At 32.6% G+C, this 23186-nt stretch overlaps 1 protein-coding gene across 1 annotated transcript; it reads left to right on the forward strand.

Moving 5' to 3' along the window:
- The first annotated feature begins 6648 nt into the window (after positions 1 to 6648).
- LOC143910832 (uncharacterized) lies at positions 6649 to 23182 on the forward strand. The gene is made up of 23 exons (XM_077429429.1): positions 6649 to 6792; positions 15343 to 15496; positions 15675 to 15863; positions 15896 to 15988; positions 17199 to 17344; positions 17417 to 17648; positions 17725 to 17894; positions 17977 to 18191; positions 18278 to 18449; positions 18553 to 18707; positions 18780 to 18944; positions 19023 to 19215; positions 19299 to 19452; positions 20503 to 20586; positions 20647 to 20795; positions 20870 to 21101; positions 21172 to 21341; positions 21419 to 21633; positions 21708 to 21879; positions 21964 to 22118; positions 22587 to 22751; positions 22841 to 23018; positions 23091 to 23182. Exons 2-23 carry the CDS (start codon positions 15363 to 15365, stop codon positions 23180 to 23182), a joined length of 3630 nt encoding a protein of 1209 aa, XP_077285555.1. The 5' UTR covers positions 6649 to 6792; positions 15343 to 15362.
- The last annotated feature ends 4 nt before the right edge of the window (positions 23183 to 23186 follow it).

The following is a 23186-nucleotide window of genomic DNA, read 5'->3' on the forward strand; positions in this document are numbered from 1 at the left end:
GTGTGCACTGTCTGTCGGTTTGATTGAAATTTGTATGACAATAATATGATAACATTATAATGTGTGCGTACGATATCGATACGTTCTGTATGCGTTATGTTATGCATATCTTCTTCTATCTACATACATATACTATATGTATGTAAAGAATTATCTTTGGTTTTTTTTTTAGATCGATCTAATACTTTATAGAGTTTATACGCGTATTCTAACAGTCGTATGTGCAAAAAAACTGCATTAAAATCCTTTTATTTATTTGAAAAGCGATTCCATTACTGTATGTCAGGTTGGTTAACTGAAAATCTGAAAGTCAATTGAATTTTAGTTCACTTTTGAATCAATGGGTATTTTTATAATTAGTACAAAGTTAAAATAATTCGAATAATTCAAGTTTTTTTATTCTCATTAAAAGTTGTGATAACACTGTTCGACACGAAAAATAGTCGAAATATGAAAGTAGAATTTCATTTAATTCTCATATAAAGACAATTTAATATATTATCCCTATTAATTCAATTAAGATTCGTGTATATACGAGTAAATAGTTGTACGAGATGTAAACTTCCAATTAACCCTTTTAAATGAAAATAAAAAATAATGTGGCTAGAACACTATCCCAATAAACATGTTTCAATAGAAAAATCTCAATATAAAATAGTATTAACAGTGGAAAAAAATCCCAAGTGAAAATACGTACTTTTGACTTTTGATTTGAACTGGACGACTACTTAGAGAGATTTGAAAGCTGAAAAGTACTACAAATAAAATATAAAATACCCGACTATAGATTCCAATATTCATTTTGAACAGAAAATTGACAGATTTTGAGAAATCGACCGAACAACACCAAAATATAGAAAAATCGCGCGATTTAAAAAACACATATATCTACGAATCTCGAGCCAATCGACATGTTTTATTACCAGATTCGTGTTCACTGGGCATAGATCTATAAGAAAAGTCATATCTCGTCTCTGAACCAAAAAAAAATTCGTCATTTGTCGAACAGTGTAATCATTCAAACTTTCATTATTATTAAAGCAGTATTTCACAAACTTTTTTAATCAATGAATACTTTTCACCCACTTGAGAATATATTGAAGAAATACTTCGTTTATAAAATTGTAATAAATTATAGTAGGATTCATATGTTTCAATAATATTCAAAATCGACGGATTTTCTTCATATTTTAAGAATAAATTGACTGTTTTTTTATTTAATTTTACCGTCCAATTAAAATTCACAAGTATAGTTATCAATTTAGATGGTACATATGTTCACTATATTCAATATTCCAGTAGCATAGCTTGATGGTTTCTTTAATGCCAACCATCGAGAGGTCTCGATTGAAAAGAATTTATTCGAAGTATTTCTGCACATTCTATTTGTAATATAAAAATCGTGATAATAACCATGACAATGACTTTATTGAAAAATTAGTGCTTTTATTGTTTAAATATAATATCGGGAATATGGGCGCCGCGGCTAGTTCGAATAAAGCGCATATCGGCAATAACGCGGTGAAGGCTTCAAAGTCGTCCATCGTCTTTGTTTTGTCGGCGTAGACTAGCGACTTCGCATATCCCCAGAGAAAATATTCAAAATGTGTCAAATCACAAGATATCTTGGAGGTAATTTACGACCATAAAATGGACTTAGCACATTGTAATTTTCGCGAACTGAACCATGATTTTCGAAATAAATTTGCACAATTTTCAAACGTTATTAACAAACATAAGTCTATTTATGGTAAAGTGGCAAATTAAATTAAGCAGGCATCAAATTTGCTATCGTTGAAAAAATTCTTGCTAACACCTTTCTTTACACTTAAAAATTTACATATGTCAATTATAATGGCAATTAAAATATAAACTTTAAATTTCTATAAAGTGAAAATGCACCGCAGATGAAAATTTTATATTAGTAATGCATCTTTCATATAAATATCTTGGAAAAGCAACTCAATAGCTAATGTCAATGTCATTACCCTGTATTATGTAATCCACGATGCACTCACCTGTTACAACTACATATGTACTGTTCGACTTATAGAACTGTCATTTTTATTTTTCGAATCAGTTTCGCATTGCATTTTGTTTACATTTCGTCTCAGTTTCGCATTGCATTTTGTTTACATTTCGTCTCAGTTTCGCATTGCATTTTGGTCAAGAAATACAACATTGTTCATGCGTACAACGGACGCTAGAAATATGTATTTACATTATTAAAATTTTAACATAACACGTAAGTTGTTGTTATTATTAATTTATTTATGGAATACGTATATCTAATATACAATTTTGAAAGACACATTGTATGTATGCATTTATGTAAGTAAGTTTTGGTTCGTAGAATCCGTGAAGCTATCGAACAAATCAAATTTTCTATGACAACGATATCGATTCCTTTTTCAGTTCCGGATCCCGATCCCGATATCTAATCCGATTCTGGATTCCTGTTTCAGTTCTGGAACCATATTCCTTTTTCAGTTCGGGATCCCGATTTCTGTTTCAGTTCCAGTTCCTGATTCCTGTTTCAGTTCCGGATCCGGATTCCTGTTTCAGTTCCAATCCCAATTTCAGATTCCCGGTTTATATTAAAAATACCGAGCGAAGTCGGGTAAAACCACTAGTATTTTATATTAATGGAAATTTACATTTTTTGTACGATATAAGTAATTGTCAACGTTATATTATGCACAGCAGCACTTACAGTAATATTATTAAAGACCTTGCATTGAATTATATTGTAATAATATTGTATAGTTAATTAGAAATAATTGAAAAAAAATTATTTGACGTCCTTTCAATGAATAAATTATTTGACGTCCTTACACATTGCATGAATGCGACAGCATGCTCGGTTCTCGTAAGTCTCACGCTAATCGGATCGACTATAGTCAACACAATTAATTTAATAAAATATAATCAAATATCTAATATTGTAATTGAAATGAATCAATCAATAAATACAATGAAATTAAGAATTGACTATACATAGTATGAATGTAAAATGCTCACCAAAAAAGCTTTCCACTTCATCGAAATTTTAAACAATGCTGTACCAACTAAAATACGTCCAATTTTACGATCATAAAACCGTTTATACCCTCTAAAATGAATCTCAACTTTTCACATCAAAAGTTCAAGCGAACAATTTTTTACGAAAATGTATTTACGTTACTGTTCGTTCGTTCGTTCGTTCGTTAGTCTATGTATGTATGTACATAGTTCATTCTATTCGTTGCTAATGTACAAATTTAATTGCTAATACGATAGCGTCGTAGCTCAAGTAGCCAAATTACATCGAGCTCGCACAATTTCCCATACAAATAATAGATAGCCCGAGTTCAGATATGCGAAACGAGACTCGTTGTATGCGACAATTATCACGCATAACGAGAGAGCATTATCGCTTAACGAGCGCGCTGTATTTACATAAGAAAACCGTATTCACAACTATTATAATCCGGGCGAGTGTGCATTTCACACTCGATTAATCCCCTCCGATAACGAACCGAACTCTGCGACTGTCATTGTTATTACAATTATGTAACGAATCAATCACAATAATAATAATAAATCCAGCTGCGAAATCTCGTCTTACTCGCTAATCCCAGTTCGACGTCGATTGCCGAGTGAAAATTGGCAACGATCGGCGTGATTGATGACTCTTATTTTCAATCGAACAATCCATTGACTCGATTGTGACAATTTAATTCCCGATAACGCATTTTTAAATGATTCACAAATTTCGCTTGTGATCAATCGATTGACGTCGACTCTTCGGGACTCAAACTTACCTACATAACATACGTACGTGTCATCCGCTCTTACCGTGTTATTTATTTATTTTATTTATTTATTTTTATTTTTACATACATATATACAAATATACCAGGAAGGCTTAACAGGTAAAACCCCAAATGCTCCTTCCTGGTCCACATAATTATTACATAGATACATGTAAATCTAAACAATATCTGACATCTATGGACAGATATTACAAACATCGCATTAATACGATAAATAACGATGAATAACTTTCATGTAACAATACGAATTTTTTTTTTTATATTCGATAAACAACCAAAGAGGCATCTATAGTGAGCAATGTGGCGAAACCTAAGATATAACAATAACTAAAGGTTCGCAACAGAAAATTGGGAAGGAAACGCCAATTTTACAGGAATCGTTTCAATGAAAATCAGAAAAATTGGCAAATTCTGATAAGAAACGATTGACCTTGACAAACCAAGGTCTGGCCAATAGCGAGACTTAGCGGGAATCGAACTCGTAACATCAAGTACGAGATAATTCAACATTCACCACTAGACCACGCTACTGGTTAATTAATTTTAATTCAATAAAACACACACACACACATGCATAAATAAATACTACTAGCTGTCTTACCCGGCTTCGCTCGGTATTTGTAATATAAACCGCTTAAACATGACTAATCTAATAGTTAACATTTTATTAAATTTATTTAAATTTTTTTTTTATTAAATTGACTGTCACGAACAAACAAACATATTATATAGTAAGTCTCTTTTAAAAAAAATTATGTATACCAGAATCCTGCGCCCCCTAAGGCTTCGCCCCCGGCGTCTGAATCATGTATCCCATAAGTCTGAACCAGTCTTAAGGGATAAATGGCGCTGAAAACGCTTCTGAATTGTCTCTAAATAATCTATGTATATGAGTTTGGTAATAAGGAGACCAGATGACTGAAGCATATGTAGGTTCATTATTGCTGTGAACCAAACTGTTATACATAGAGCAATATTAGAGTATGCGGATTCTTAAAGACTACGCAACTCGGCAGATAAATCCCAATAGCTTATATAAATTAGTGACTATATGGTTTATTTTAAATTTATTATACGGTTGGATTTAGGTCGGTCGAGATCCATATTGTCGCTGTCAAAGAGTGGATCGGGCATTAACGTTAAAATTATATATAAAATATTTCGTTCAAAACAGATGTGTCAAGGATACCATTAGCCAGCACCATAGCTCGGTCGTTAAGTTTCTGCCTAACATCCTTAGGTTCGATCCCATTAGCTGACCTCGATTAAAAATCTGAGTATATCTTGGTATATCTGTAGTTTCCTATCAGAGTTTGCCAATTTCTCTGATTTCACTGTTGAAACGGTTCCCGATTAAACATTGGCTAAAAACCGTCCTACCTACTATATCACCACTATTTGAGTATGATTAGTGTACAATAAAAATTTATATACAATTGATAGATGTGTCGTTAATTTGAAAAAATGCTGCATTGTTTGTAATTAGCCAGGAAGGCGCATTGGGGTTTACCTGTAAAGGTCTGTTCATACTTAACAGCACTGCACGGCTTCAGCACTGCACGACTCCGTTTCAAATATGTCATTTTATTACATTTATATTCATATCTACCTACACGTTGCGGTCACGTCACATTCACAGCACTTTGGCCGAGTGCAAGGCAAAATCGGCTTACTTATACATTACAGGCCATGACGATACGGCGCAATATTGCTTACGACGTATTGTCGAGTACTTACAATATGAATGCATACACGTGCATTCGTAGCTACGCGTCAGAATTTTTATTATATTTCCGTAAAAAATTTAATTTTTTTTTTAAATATTTGCGCCAAAACCATGTCGAAAGATTGAACGGCTGTCAACTGTCACTATCGATAATTGGTCCAAAACAGCAAACGGCAGACTCATGGCACGTAATTCGCGTGTATATTTCGGATACGATACGTTGACGGATGTTGCTGTAAGGTATGAACAGGAAATGTCGGGTACTGCTGTAAGCCTGCCGTGGCGTAAACGTGAAGGTTGGTATGTATATACCTATACAAAATGTACCAAAGAATACTTTTCGTACGGCCGGATACCTGCTGAAGTCGGTACGTGCTGACTAGGTATGAACAGACCTTCCTGGTATAAAAATGTAATAAAATAAATAAATCAGCAATCTTGTATATAAAAGTAACAAATCAGAAACCCTTCTGCACTGAGACAAACTTGCGATCTTGAAAAAAGAGAGTCTGTCATTGTAAGTTGGTAACAATCTTACGAGACCAGTCTAATGGGATAAATGGCGCTGAAAACGCTTCTGAATTGTCTCCAAATGATCTATATGAGTTAGGATATATAATAAGTAGACCATATGACTGAAGCATACTCCATACATCCAGTATATCGCCGTATATGTCGCAAATGAATTTTAAAGCCTCTACGGCACTTTTTTTCGCGTGAAACATCAATAACATACTGCTCCTTAAATGAACTTCTGATGGACACGTCTCTATCATTATTTGTGGATGGGGTACAAATGATTGTTTTTCTTCAAAAGCAACGAATGCAGAAGAAGAAAAAAAATACAAGAAACGTCTTTAATTGCCAACAGACCGAGTAAAAATTGCATATAGCATAGAGCAATATTAGAGTATGCGGATTCTTAAACGGCTACGCAACTCGGCAGATAAATACCAATAGCTTATATGAATTAGTGACTATTATTTTACATTTATTATATGGTCGGATTTAGGTCGGTTGAGATCCATATTGTCGCTGTCAATGTGTGCTATATTATAATATAAGTTGGTACGTAAACATATGGTGGCGTAACTTACGCCCCCATGGTTTGTCGAAGAAGGGCGATTACTGTGGAGCCCTGACCGGATTCAATTAATCCTTAGAGTGGGCGATTGGACGAGGAATATTAGAGTGGGGTACAATGAATACCCTCCCCCCCCCCTGAATAAATTATTTGAATACTTTAAGTAGGTATGATTTGTCGTTGTTGTCATATTTTCAATAATACGTGTATGTATGTATATGTACATATTTAATAATATTTTTTTAAATGCAAATACATGTGATAATTTTAATAATACTTCGCATCCTTTATTCTGATTTAAATTGATGGTGAAATTGTTGAAAATATGAAATTGAAATATTAATATGAAATTCTTGAAATAATTCAATACGATTCTTTTCATTTTAATTTAAATTGATAAAAATTTTCACAATTCTTTAAATATACATATGAGTAATTTATTATCTAATATGTAATTTGGAAAGAGACTTTGTATATATGTATGTATGTATGTATCCTTCGTTCGTCGAAATCCATGACGTTATCGAACAAATTATTCGCTTCATTCCGATTCAAACGATTCGAAGTTCCCGGGGGCGTAGGCGCCGAGGGCGAAGCCATGGGGCTCCGCCCCCTAGGGGGTGCACACGCCAAGGACGCAGCTCTAGGGGCGCAGTCGGCGGGGGTGTACATATATTTTTTTATAAGAGACTTGCCATGTATGTTTGTTTCTTTGTGACAGTCAATTTAATAAAAAAAACCAAATGAGTATTCAAATAAATTTATATAAAATAAAACTATTCAAATAAATTTAATAAAATGTTTACTATTAGATTAGTTTATTTGAGGTGTGCGTGCATTCGCACGGCACATCTCAGGTTTTGTTTCCTACCGCATGCGCGCTTTATGTGTTCATGCGTTGTTGTTAATTTTGTACTTGGTTATGTACAGTGTGGCTTTTTTATTAAAACAGTGATGTGCGGTTGTTCTTGTGCGATATTCATGAACAACCGTCTCGTTCTCCGACGAAAGGGTCTCTTGGACTGTATTCGTCGGGGGGTGGTGGCCTCATGTTGAGGGCTTTAAGGGTCAAATTCCGTGACCTTTAAAGCGGGCTTAGAATTAGATTAGCCATGTGTAAGCGGTTTATATTACAAATACCGAGCGAAGCCAGGTAATACATATAAGTATATATAATATCTTTTTTTTTTTTTTTACATACACACTAGCTGAACCCGGCATGTGTTGCAATGCCACAATAACGCATACAATTTCCGTTCCCGTTTCCGTTCTCGTTCTCGTTCCCGTTTGTCGGAAAAATGCAGGCAGCGAACACCTTTGAAATTATTCAATTGTTCGATTATTTTACCCTAACAACGCAGGTCGCGACGCGAAAACATTTGAAATTATTGCGTTGCAATGCCACTCATTCCCGGTTTTCCCGTTTCCGTTCCCATTTTTACAGTCAGCTTCCCGGACATAAAGAAATACTGAAAGTTCCATCGTAATCGGTTGAATGGTTTAGGAGCCTATACAAGACAGATAGACAAACAGACAGACTTTTATTTTTTATATATAGATATACATATATAGCAGGAAGGCCTAACAGTTAAACCCCAATGCGCCTTCCTGTTCAATTACAAACAATGCAGCATTTTTATTCTGCATTGTTTTACGCTGAATTACGAGACATTGTCAACTCGCTGAATTACGAGACGCTGTCGCTGAATTACGAGACATTGACGACTCGAAATTAACGAGACATCTATGAATTTGTACATAATTTTTTATTGTACATTAATCATAGTATATATAATCATATGTAGGTAGGAAGGTTTTTAGCCAATTTTATCAGGAACCGTTTCAACAATGAAATCGGAAAAAATTGGCAAACTCTGATAGGAAACGATCGACCTGAAGTCGCAAATATCCAATATATATATAATAGCGCTATTCTGTGTGTCTGTGATAACGCTCGCCCTAGTATAATAGTCGTTTTGATTCAACAGCTAAAACACTGCCAAGAAAATGTACGAATATAATAAAGAATCAAGAAAAAAGTTGTATATATGTTACACCGAATCCATGAAATTGTCTATTACAAGCATTCGGCAAGAGAATTGCCGAATGCGTGAAAAATGCAAGCACGTTGCCCAGTTCACGGATTCCGTAAATTCTTTGCCGAATGCGTGAACTCGACAGCGTGTTATATTATAACCAAGTGTCAAAGTTACAGCTGAATAAGGATGTTTAATTTACATATTATTATGTATAATATGACTACATACATATGTTTCACTGTTAAAATATTGATCAAAATGTATAAAAATGGCATTAATTTATGTATAAGTCATATGAGATGATCGAATCATATGTATGTAGTCATATTATACATAATAATATGTAAATTAAACTAAATTAAACATCCTCATTCAGCTGTCACTTTGACACTTGTCCACGCTGTCCAGTTCTAAAAAACAACACCGGAGCGCTGCTGTCTATTTGCCGACTCCATGCTTTGAGCAGACAAATTCTTGCTGAATACACGCATTCGCCAAAGAATTTACGGAATCCGTGAACTGGGCAACATGCTTGCATTTTTCACGCATTCGGCAATTCTCTTGCCAAATGCGTGTAATAGACAATTTCACGGATTCGGTGTAACATATATACAGTTTGCTGCCAATATTTCCTCTAGGAAAATGATCTCACGAGCATTTATTAATTATTTTTTCTATTTTTGTTTAATATTGTTTATACCTACATATTAGTTTTACTTATAATACACCCGATAAAATTTTCATAATTTTTTAAAGAGCCATTAAAATTAAAAGTGGCGGAAGTCAAATTTTCAGTTCCAAAAATACTATTTCTGTTTGACTTAATTCACAAATTGTTATCACTTATTTTAATTCGATATGTCCAGAATCTTGGTAAAGCAGAATAAACTATTACAGGTCACCAGTATTTTTAAACATTGTTAAAATCAAAACATTATATTTAAGGTTTTTAAAGTTATTTATCGAAATTAAGAAAAGTGAACTTATGCCACTTTCGATTATAACGACTCATTGGTATGTTAGTATGTATAATACAAATATTTCCAAATATCAATATTCAACTTAATGAATGTATTAGTCATATATGTATGTAGAATCTAATAATTTGTTTTGATTAATAATATCGTAAATGTCAGAAATGTAGCATGATTGGTTATTGCGTCAATAGTTCATTAATCAGAAACTGTGGTTTAGTTTGAAAGTTATTAAGAATATTTTCAGAATAATTTCGCACGTACTATTGAAATAATACATTATTCATATATATTTATTTTGATATTTTTCGCGTATTTAGTGAATACATTACACATAAATAAAGCAATTCTAAAAAAACCATTTGCAAATTGGACACACGGTTTGTAGTCTCGCAGTTGACTATTTCAATTGCTAATCAGATTCTAACGTCTCTTTCCAAGCTTTCCATTTCTATACCGAATGTTGCTCTAATTCAATAAATAATTTCTAATGAGGTCAAAGATTTCGTAGACAATTGTGTCATTTCGATCGACAATAATCAAAAAATGTTGACTGTCTGAACATGTGTCGATTTTATCTGCACTCTCAAACTAATTGATGGATTAATCCAAAGATATAATTATATTTATATACGCACTAAGGCCACTAAATTCCCAACGATCTGTCAAAAATGGAATTATATTTGTCCAAATATAATTGAAATAAATTACCTTGTCACAAATAGAATGGCCTAATTATCAATCAGATCGATTGCATTGATTTTAATCTACTCAATTGACGACTACGTAATTTTACGTCAAGCTTGCAATCGCATTGTTTATTTGAGCTCGTTTTTAATCTGCTACACTTTATAGCTTTGGATTGTTAATTTTAACAATTCGCTCACTCGATGTGGCACTGCGAAAATATTCTACATAAGTTCGTTTATACGTAGGCATATTACATGATTTGTATCACAAAAGGAGAAAAACGAGGGATGCGTATATTTGTATATTATTCAAAGCAGATTTAGCTCACAGAAAAAAAAACACTCACGTATTCAATGGGTCGTATTTACTTTGAAAATATATTCATTCGCGATGAAAATTTGCGCATATTTTATATATACATAAACCAGTAAAATATTTTATACGCCGGGTAATTTACGTATAAATTTTTTACGACACGGCAAAACGAGTCTATATTTTATTTATAAAAAATTAATAACAAAAATAACAAGTTTCCCCAATGTTTCATTCGGGCTAAATATATGTATATAGAAAATACATTGGATGTAATATGTACATACATACAGGGCCGTAGAGAGAAAATCCCCCCCCCTTAACACAATTTATTAAAAAAAATTCAAAATATGAAAAAAAAAAAAAAGTGATATTTCAATTATCGTTGCCAATTAATAAAAATATATTTCATATTAATTTATATACATAAATACAATACAGTGAAACAAATTAAATTAATTAAATACAACAATAAACTATGACAACACATAAAATGAAAAATTAAATAATTTAAACATATGTACGTAAAAAAATAGTTTCATTTTAAATAAATAATGCTGTCATACATAAAATAAAAATTAAACATATAACATAAAAAAGCTGTGAAATATCAACTTATATTATTTATGGAAAAGCAGGTACATATGTAGTAGGTTTTGAATTTGGGATGATTTTTTCTGTGAGAGCTTTTTAAAAGGTCTCTATATACATATATGTACATGTTCATTATGGGTTAAAATAATCAACATATAAAACAGTTGAATAATAAACATGAATTCGTAAACGACAAATATTATTAATTTAAAAACTAACTTTGATTTTAAATATTCTAAGTCCAGTATACCGTTCGAAATTATACAGCAAAATTTTAACATGTTTGAATAACGTATTTTCCTAAATTCGAAAGACAAACGGATACTTTTAACGATTAAAATCAATCATTTATTAGTATATTTCTATTGAATTATTCTAGGAATAGCACGTGCATCACAATTGCAATTTTAAGTTAAAAGTTTCATAGCAAATTTGCAAATAGAACACCAGAACAGATCTTTTCCTAAATTGTATTATGCCATAAGTAGGTAAAAACAGTTATACCATTTTGCTTAGTGTCCAAAAAACCTTAAGAGTATAAAGGCCAAATAATGCTTTTATACTTTTGCTAAAAATGTACATATTATTTGCCGGGGCCCCGGGCCACCTTCGAAAGCCGGGCCCGGGTTATTTACATACCCTCCCCCCCCCTCTCGTCATACATATATATGTAGGTAATCATCACCATCATCATCTACAGCCATGAAAGCCTGCTCGATGAAAGCCTCTCCAATCCGCTTCCACTCGTCTCTGTTTTGCGCAACTCTCGTCCATCTCACCCCACACATTTTCCTAATTTCATCTACCCATCTGCCCTGCGGTCTTCCTTTATCCCCTTTTGCATTCTCTCGGATACCATTTTAGTATGTACTTCTTTTGTCCACCTTTCGTCCATTCTTCTAGCCACGTGGCCTGCCCATTGCCATTTCAATCTATTCACTCTATCCACTATATCCATTACTCTTGTCATAATTCTCACCCACGTATTCCATTTCCTGTCTTTCCTCGTTATGTCATGCATGCGTCTATTGAGATTCCATATATATGATTTTTTAGAATTTTGGGGGTGGTTGTAGGGTATTCCGCGAGGTTCGGAGCAAAAACTTATAAACATCAGTCAAAAATTTAAACACGATACACAAGCCTTCACAACACAAAACCGAGCAATATGGACTTTTTTTAAAAAAAATTGTATTTCTGTTGAAGCAATGTTTACAACGCGGAAAACATTCTGACAATACCAGAGTACTTTTCTACATATAATATGATTGAATATTGTTAGTAACGGGTGTTGAAAAACAAATAAAATCCATAGTAAATGTAATTATCCCGTGTTGTTTTATTCAACAAACGTTATAATTTTAATCAAACTTCGTCGAGAGTTTATTTGCTCGTTGTATTTGTTTGTTTTGCGTTTTTCGCAATCGGTGCGAACGATTTAATCAAAAATTGTATAGCGCCATCGTTCAATGAAAACCTCTCTACTATAATGGATTTTCCCAATTGTAAAACACTCGAAATATTTTAATTTATCTTTCAAAGTGTCAGATGAATATCTTTCATTTATTTATGCAGATAAACAAGGTACATTCTAGTTTAATCACACTACAGAAGACACGCTAGACTGGAAATGCCTATATGTCGATTACACAATTATAAATTTAATCTATTCATTCTATAATAAACACAACTTCCTATAGTGTACATGTATGTATATTAGCTGTTATATTCGAGAGTGGTGGAAGTCCAATTTTCAGTTCCAAAAACACTATTTCTGTGTGACTTAATTCACAAATTATTATCACTTATTTTAATTCGATGTGTCCAGAATCTAAGAAAAGTAGAATAAGCGTATTACAGGCCATCAGTCTTTTTACAAACCTCCTTTACGTTTCACTTACGATTACAATTCAGGAAAAAATTTGCCTCTTATCCGATCGTTTTCATACTTTGCCATATTGTTCATTTTGGTCATCAATATAAGTAAATAGATCCTTCGCCGTTACGATATAAATAAAATATCGTTTAAGACGCGTTTGAAGTTTGCAAATTTGAAATCTGGGTGACGTCTATGTAGTATTTAGTTTTATACATAGATGGCGGTAGTAAAAAAACATAGATGGCGGTAGTAAAATAAAATTATTGGTATTTTTATTCAAAATATTCATTAAATATTATATTGTTAAACGCAAAACATTATATTTAATATTATGCAAGATATTTATGTATCTAAATTTAAAAAAGTGGACTTCTTCTTTTATATATACATATGTATAATATGTATATCGGCTAATAGTATTGTTGCGTGGGGGTGGGTGGAGGATCCAAGTAAAAGGCCAACAGTCGTTTCACAGCATTTATTGATGATTAAGGAGATACACGCACTAGCAGTGCTCAGTCCAGAATCACATGATATTGCCTACGTACCGCCTTATAAAGGGTAGATCTCTCAGGACGCCTAATCTGTTTACCTGTTGTATAGTCACGTATTCGGATATGTATTTCCACGACATTGGGTCTCCCCGTACCGATTCTGAGAAATAACTAATAACGGTGTTTGTTTAGCCTAAATGCACTTAGAGTCCAGATATAATCCTTGGAAGTAAGTGCATGCACTTAGTTAATCCGATAACAGATATCCGTTGGTCTAAGTGCAATTCGCTCAATCCGCGGCGTACGTAACATTATTATAATATAGCCAGAAGTATAGATGAGTGGTTGCGTTAATATTTATGTACCACCAAGAGGTTCCAGGATTCGAGCCCCTGAGTTGGCCTCAGACTTTATTGCGGGTATTATCTGTAGTGCTGCTGGTAAGACTTGGATATGTATGACTCCAAGTCGATCGTTTCCTATCAGAGTTCGTCAATTTGCCTGATTTCATTGTTGAAACAGTTCCTCATTCTCCTACCTATGTATTAGTTGTCACCACTGTTTGAATTCGATTTCAATTTTTTTAAATATAATAAATAATCAAATCGAGTATTAAATCTTTGGCAACATAAATATTTATAATCAATCTTAAGCTGAACATCAACGAAGAACTTCCAATGGACAAGTCTGTCGTAGAGTCTAGCTACGAAACTTATCACAGATGAAGATACTATGACAGACCTTACGAAAGATATACCAAGAGACAAATTTCTCAACTTCGTTTGCGTCGAATTTTGACATTTTTTTGCCGATTTTTCCGTCAGTGCGCAACTTTATATTATAAAACAATTCAAATTAACAATAACAAATTTCAATGTCATGTTTTTCTTCAATGGGTCTGAATTTTCCGCTGTATTGTAAAAAAGAAATGTAATTACAATATTTTTCAGTTAAATTTAACACTGTATCAGTCATACATAATGTGTACGTCATACTACTCGTTGTGTTTATTTGTTTTGTCATAAATTACCATCTAATATAATGCAGTTAAGATGGCATTTAAATACAAATTAACGTATAATCGTGTCTTTGGTGGCGGTTATTGAACTAATTTGATATTTCTTCATTGGAATAAGACACTTTTTGTAACACCAATGTTCCCGTAAATGCTTAGACCTTTTAATTTGAATATGTAATAAAATCTATAGAAGCATTTAGACGCTAATTTGACAAATAAATAAACTATGTGTATTTGGAGTCAAGTTTCTTTTTCAATTTGTATCACATTTTAGCATCAAACCGTTCATTTAATAGTCTGAGAAACTTATCACAAGTTTTCTTGTCAGCAAACCCGTTAATTTGAAAAGCAATGAGACATGTGATCGAACGATGATTTGTTTGCACGCATTTTAGTAGCCCTATTTTTCAGTTTACATACTCGTTACAGTCGAATTGCACAACCGATACCACTTTAGTTCAATAATGACCTGTTCAATACTTGAAATGCATTTAAAATCCCTGACAAAACACTCGTTATCTTTATCTATGACTATTATATGGCTTGTGTCTCGTCAATAAGTACTCTTAGTATACTTAAAGTTGTTTTGCAGAATCAAATTTCAAGTGGGTATTAACTCGTGCAATCAGTACCGATCAAACCAAATATAATACTTTCATGAATCAAGTTTATTCTGGATTGAAATTTTGAAAAATCTAATTTTTGTTATATTTTCAGTTAGATAACGTTTTAATACTATGTCAACGATCAAGGAGTATCCATTTGACGACACTCCTGTGACGTCTCAACCGGCAGGTCGAAAAATTTCAAGGGTTTCCATAGCTGAACCGGCAGATTCCAGGAATGGATACGACAATTATGGATTCGAAAGGTATGCGCATTCCTTGCATCCATATTGTCATATTTAATTAATTTTATTGCTAGTGCATAGTGACTGACCGGTTGCGTCGGTTTGAATTGAAATTAAAACGATGATTAATCATCACATGTCAGTCACGCCACGGCTAGTTAAATACTTAAGGACATTATTTAAAACTTGATCGTTCCAGAAATAGGAAAATATCCCAAGGAAACTCGGAAATAGTAGAACAAGGTCCGGCGAGGAAAAAAAGCATTCTGCACAATTCCGCTGACAACGATTCCTTACATAGTCATCATTCGGCTCACCACGCTCACACTGACGGTCAGAATTTATTTATTTATTTTATTTGCATGTATTTTCGATATTCTGATGCATCGTTATGTTTTAAATTCCAGATAAAATGGATAGACACAGTATGCACAACGAATTCAGATCAAAAAAGTTTTCTACAACAGAATCAATGTATTCAAAAAAATTTACGCCTGAAGACTCTGTAGAAAAGTAAGTATCGGCGAAGATAGAATATGTATGTCCATGTAGGAATTCCAAACTATGCACGTGTATTATACCAAATAGCGTTTATTATACATCTTTACCAAAGAGCAATTGCTTTATACACAGTTAGATAGTGCCCATACACGTTCTTTAAGCAAGCATAAGCCAAATTCAGATCTGAAAATCCCCTCTGGAGAATGTCTAAAATGCCAATCAGTAATAAATTATTTAGGAGTAACGTTCGATAAAAGAATGAGATGGGCCCCTCACATTGAGGCAGCGAAATGCAAGGCGATGCGTGGTATATCCTCAATATACCCAATATTTGATCGCTATAGTTCTTTATCAACTCAAAATAAAATAATATTATATCGCGCACTCATATTACCATTATTAACCTATGCTACACCTGTATGAAATATCGCCTCTAATACTAACTGTGTCAAGCTCCAAATAATACAAAATAAATCCCTAAAAATAATTTATAACACACCCATGTATACTAACCTGAAAAAACCGCATGCCATAAATAATATTCCGTTAGTCACAGACAATACTAACAAACTAACCAGTAGATTCTATGGCAGAATCACTAATAACCATACCATCACACTTGTGAAGAGTCTCACTGATTACAAGAAAATGTCTATTCCCTTCAGGTATAAACACAGATTACCTAAACACAATCTGCTTTAGATCGTCGACTTTAGAGTCTTTAGTTAATATTATGTATAAGATGTATTATGAGCATTTATAAGAATTGTAAATATATTTTGAGCTCTTTTTCATATTATGCTGTACATTAACATTAGAATATTATAATACTATTATTACTAACAAAAATATAATAAAATAGTAAAATAGAAAATGATCAGTATTAAAATACATATAAGATGTATTGTGAACATAATTTAGTTATAATTAAAAGCATTTAAAAGTTTTCAAAATCAAATACACGATCTGCACCGTGCACGTTCGTTAACCACACTCTGCACGCTCAAAACCAAATCCTACATATACAAAATTATTAATAACTATAATACATACATTCATAAATCTCATACTGATTAATAGCACTATATAACTTTACTTTCAAATTTTAAATTAGAATTTTGATCAATATATGTATTACAATTACACATATTTATTTAATATGGATGTTTGTTTCCATAAAATGTTATATTATAAAAAAAATCTCCTTTTGTCACTCGTATAGATCATGGTGGTTCTCATTCTGTTCAAAATGTCATCAACCGGATACGACCCCCTCGTGGGAACCTCCTCATTGGCAAAGATTCTGCCCGTATCCAATGTGTCCCACATACAGGCAGTTTGCTCAAGTCCTGTCAATAATTTTAATAGGTGAGACATGACACCCATTCCCATTGCAAAATGATTGACTTATAACAATTAATTGAATATATTTTATTTCAGGTTTTTTAATATGGGGGGTCCTATATGCATTGATTCCGGACTTAGCGAAACCTGGTGGACAACTCTTCGGTCTAGCTGCTCTGGCGATAGCAGCCCACTTTGGTGGCTGGCTCATGTTCAAAATAACGACCCTACCAGCTCTCATCGGAATGCTGCTGGTTGGAATTTTACTCCAAAACGTCGGTCTGATCAGTATCGACAGTGAATTTAAACACGTCACGGGCGAGCTAAGGTATTTACATACCATTTCCATAATAATAAATATATTTATATTTCATATGCTTATAAAAATATAATTTTATTCACAGAAAAGTAGCTCTCGTTATAATTTTGACTAGAGCCGGTCTCGATCTGGATCCACCGGCCATGAAAAAGTTGTTCCTTACAGTTTTAAAACTTGGTTTAATTCCGTGGATTGTCGAATGTGCAATAATCGGTCTTATGACACATTATCTTTTAGGTTTACCTTGGATATGGGGTAAATATTTTAATATATAAAGAATTGATTTTCATACTTATTTCAGTGCTTGACTGAAAAATAATTTAATTATATTTTTCAGCTTTCATGTTGGGATCCATTATAGCTGCTGTATCTCCAGCAGTAGTTGTGCCATGTCTCTTCAGACTTCGAAGCAAAGGATACGGTGTCGCTAAAGGTATACCAACTTTGGTCCTGGCCGTAGCCGGTATTGACGATGCTGCTAGTGTGGCTATCTTCGGTATAATCAGCAGTATCATGTTTACAGAATCTTCTCTTGTTAATACTATATTACAGGTAAATGAAATAACGTGTCATAAACATTTCTTGTAGTTGTTGTTTTCAATTTAAAGTTTTTTTAAAATTAGACTTAATTTTAAAAGGGTCCACTGTCTATAATTGGAGGAATAGGTTTCGGAGCCTTATGGGGAATGTTGGCAAAATATGTGCCTGAAAAAAATGATCCATTTGTTGTGCCAATTCGAGTTCTTATGCTGTTTCTTGGTGGATTAATTGCTGTAATGGGATCAGAACTCATCGGCTATGGTGGTGCAGGTAACCATTATAAAATTTGTATTACTTTAATCCAATGTACATATATAAATATCATATTTGTTTTACTTGATTATTAATATTTATTGTGATATAAAATTCTAAGGACCACTGGCAGTGATAGCCGCATCGTTTGTCTCGTGCCTCAATTGGTCCCAACAAGGATGGGAAGTAGAAGACAATCCAGTAGCAACTGCTTTTGAAATATTCTGGATGATTTTTGAACCAATTCTTTTTGGAATCACTGGTGCTCAAGTGAAAGTAATGAAGCCATTCTTCTAATTAGTTTTCAAATTTAAAAAAATGGTGCTTTTAAATTAAATATAATTGCAGATAAATGAACTGGATGCTCATATAGTAAGTATTGGTGTTGGTTGTCTCTTTGCTGGTATAATTATAAGAGTTTTTGTAACTGCGGCCATTGGCTTTGGCAGTAATCTCAATACAAAAGAAAAGTTTTTCGTTGGACTATCGTGGATGGCAAAAGCAACAGTACAGGTAAAGCTTTTGTCAATAATGTGTACTTTTATTAAACTGTCTAATAATTCATCTACATATTCAAAAAAAATGTTTTAGGCTGCTTTAGGTCCAATTGCCTTAGATTCGCTTACCAGAAGACAAGGTAGTGAAGAAGATATTGAATATGCTAATATAACATTGATGATTTGTATTTTATCAATTGTCATTACTGCTCCACTGGGTGCTATTCTTATATCTATAACAGGCCCTCGACTTTTAACTAAGACAAGACAACCTCAAGTAACAGAAGGTATGAATGCTATACGACCTCAAGACTCAACTAGAACTTATTAAAATATTTTTATTATATTGATAATTTAAATTATTCACTAGGTTGGCGGCGTTCTCATCGCCCATCCATTCGAGACATATCTATCATTGATGAGGAAGAAGAAAAAGACAATTCTGAGGATACTGAGAGTGGACACAATGATGAAACAATAACCAACACATCATTCAACAATACACAAATCAATCATGAAAAGTGAAAATTTTAAAATCACGAATATTTACAAAGACTGATTGGTGCAAATTAAGTTTGTTGATTATATTGTATAATACTTAAGAATGCCATTTTATAAAGAGTACAAGGCCGTATTGCCTTTTAAATAAATTATGTGAGAAAACTCAGTGCTAATTACAATTATAATATAAAATTTTGTATATTTCTAAAAGACAAAGTATTTTTTTACTGATATATTGATATGCTATTTAATTTGACTTCGTTGGATAAAATATTCTATTTTAATAATAAAACTCCAGATAATGTTCATGTAGATATGTTCGTGTAGTGACCAATTTTTGTATAATATAAACGTTTATTATTTTTAGTAGGTTTATTAGTATAAATTATTTTGTTTATAAGATGTATTTTATTTAATTTAGATATTAATATATTTAATTGATTGAAATGTTGCCGTTTGAATTCATACCTTTTTAAATATTATTACCAGTCATAAAAATGTTACCAGTCATAAAAAAAAGTTTCTTGATTTTTATCCGTTTCTTCCATAGATTATATTAATTGTAATTAATATAATTCTTTTTTATTATTAAATCACTTGTAAATATTTGCAAATTGCTTCATAGGATTTTAAAACTACATGTGCGCATTTAACTCATTCCGCTAAATTTTCAACTCATTTTCATTACTTTTTATACAGAAGAGTTATTAAAAATATTTATGCTAATGTGTATTTGTATTTTGAAGTGAATTAATGATCAAAAATACATTTTTAAATGAAATTGTTTTATTTTTACAACCAATAAACCAATAGTCAATATAATGTGACTTTAGACCAAAATGTTAGCTGTCAAAACAAGCCATATGTCAAAAGTCTTTTAGGTTATCATAACCTTGGACTTTAATACAATATATGTGTAATATATTAAACTTACAAAATCAAAAGTACTTACTAAATGGAAACATAAAAATTTTATAAACCAAAGGTATTTTGTAATAACATTTTATAATAACTCGCATATAAATACATACAATATAATCTAAAGTTCAATTTTTTGTCATTCTTTGAATTAGGACTATGACAGAACAAACAAAATTTACAATTGATACCAACCATGACAATTTTATCATTGATCCAATTCAAAACGATACTAAAAGGTTAGCGATACAATTTCAATAGTTTAACGATCATTTTTATATGCCAACTATTGTTTTCAGATCTCGTTTCTACCTATTCTGTAAAAAATTTCATTCCGAAGATGAAAATATACCTTCGTGGCAACCGCCTCGCTGGAAAACTTATTTTCCTTATCCATACTGTCCCTCGTACAGACAATTCGCTCAAAATGCTGCATTATTATCAACAGGTAAAAAGTGCAATTACATCAATTCTGAAATGAAAGTATTGCCCGCGTTTTTAAATCAAAAATTATAATTTCAGGACTATTATTATGGGGTATTGTATACGGAATCTCTCCAAATCTTGCTTCCATCGGTGGACAACTCTTCAGTTTCACAATATTGACCCTCGCATCTTATATCGGAGGACTCCTACTATTGAAATTAACTACATTGCCAGCTCTAATAGGAATGTTACTCGTCGGTATTCTATTACAAAACATTAACTGTGTTAACGTTGAAGGTAGTTTTTCCAAAGTGACTTCTGAATTGAGGTACAAAATTTTATTTCAACTATAATTTTTAATATTAACAGTGCATTTAAATATTTCATTTTTATATCAGAAAAATTGCACTCGTTATAATTTTAACGAGAGCAGGTCTCAGCTTAGATCCACCCACTTTAAAAAAACTTTACGCAATGGTGCTTAAATTAGGACTAATTCCTTGGATTGCTGAATGTGTTGCTGTTGCTATTTTTGCTCATTATTTTCTGAATTTGCCCTGGGATTGGGGTACGATATTTATCTTATTATTTTATTAACTTATTCAAATGATTATATAATACTTTAATAATCTCTGCTCTTCATAGCTTATTTGCTCAGCTGCATAATAGCATCTGTTTCCCCTGCCGTGGTTGTGCCATGTTTTATTCGGCTTCGTAGCAAAGGCTATGGAGTGGCCAAGGGTATTCCGACTATTGTGCTAGCTGCCGCTACGATAGACGACACAACCAGTATAGCAGTTTATGGTGTTATAAGCAGCATTATGTTTACAGAATCATCATTGATTAATACACTGTCACAGGTTTTCCATCATCCATTTCCTCGCGAGTTATATATTTTTAATTAAACAGTCGTTTAAAAACCGTATTTCTATAGGGTCCAATAACTTTAATTGGTGGAGTTTCATTCGGAGTCATTTGGGGATATTTTGTAGGATATGTTCCTGAGAGGAATGACTCATATGTAGCTCAACTTAGAATTGTTCTACTATTTCTCGGAGGCTATTTTTCAGTTGCAGTCTCCAACTTGATCGGGTACGCTGGAGCCGGTGGGAATAAATATCCAATTTTAAACATTATCTATGCTATGCATATTAGATAGTTTAATTTAATAAGTTTCGTCACATTTTCAGGTCCTTTGGCTGTGATTTCTGCAGCATTTATTGCAAACTGGAAATGGTCTAAACAAGGTTGGGCCACAAATGATAATCCTGTTATAACGGCTTTTAGAGTCAGCTGGGTAATATTTGAACCTATATTATTTGGACTAACTGGGACTCAAGTTAAGGTTACTATCAAACTTATACACTAACAATCCATTAACTACACTGAGCAACAAAAAAAATCATGCTTTTTATGTACTGGAGCGAAAACTAATCAATCTTTACTAAGTTTGGCCCACTGAATTTGAATATGACAATGATTTTTGTCTCTTGTTTATGACATATGAGCGTTTAAAAAAATGCGCAATTTTAACAGATTTTTCGCTTTTGCCGTCTTTAACTCAAAATTTAGTGTTGCTGTGCCAATAGTGAGTATTGGAATGAATAGTTAGATATTTTTTCTATTAATTGTGATTTTTTATTGCTTTAAAATACTTAAAATTAATTATCTAAAGGATTTTGAATATCAAAAATATATTTTTTTAAACAAAAATCACTATCATATACGACTTCAGTAAAGATTGATAAGTCTCCGCCAATCATTTTAATGCTATTTTCATTTCTTCTAATATTCCTAATCAAATATTTTTCAGTTGAATCTATTAGATCCGACAACCGTGGTAATAGGAACTGGTTGTCTTTTCGGCAGTGTTGCTATTCGAATATTTGTGACAATTTTGGTTTGCTACGGGAACAATTTCAATTTCAAAGAAAAATTTTTCATCGGTCTCTCGTGGATGGCAAAAGCAACTGTGCAGGTGTATATTTATAAAGAATGCAATATATCAATCAGCACTGCTTTGAATGCATAGATTTATCGTTGATTTTTTGATATTTGAATAACCAGGCTGCTCTCGGCCCACTTGCCATTGACTCTGTGACTAAAATGAACGGTTCTAAAGATCAACTTCAATACGCTGAGACTCTATTAATGATATGCATATTGTCAATTATTCTTACGGCACCTGTCGGTGCAATTTTAATATCCATCACTGGACCCAGACTTTTATCTCGGTCGCTGCCTGGTAAATTTACCTATTTTACATAAATCTGTTATCCTTGATTTGCATGCATTGTAAATTTGTTGAAATTTACAGATCGAAACAATTCTATTTTACAAGCAGACATAGAAACAAATGCTGAAAATGGGACTTCTGAAATTGAAAACAAAAATGAAAACGTGTGTTAAATGT

This window comes from Arctopsyche grandis, chromosome 4 (genome assembly GCF_051622035.1).
Source record: "Arctopsyche grandis isolate Sample6627 chromosome 4, ASM5162203v2, whole genome shotgun sequence".
Taxonomy (NCBI): domain Eukaryota; kingdom Metazoa; phylum Arthropoda; class Insecta; order Trichoptera; family Hydropsychidae; genus Arctopsyche; species Arctopsyche grandis.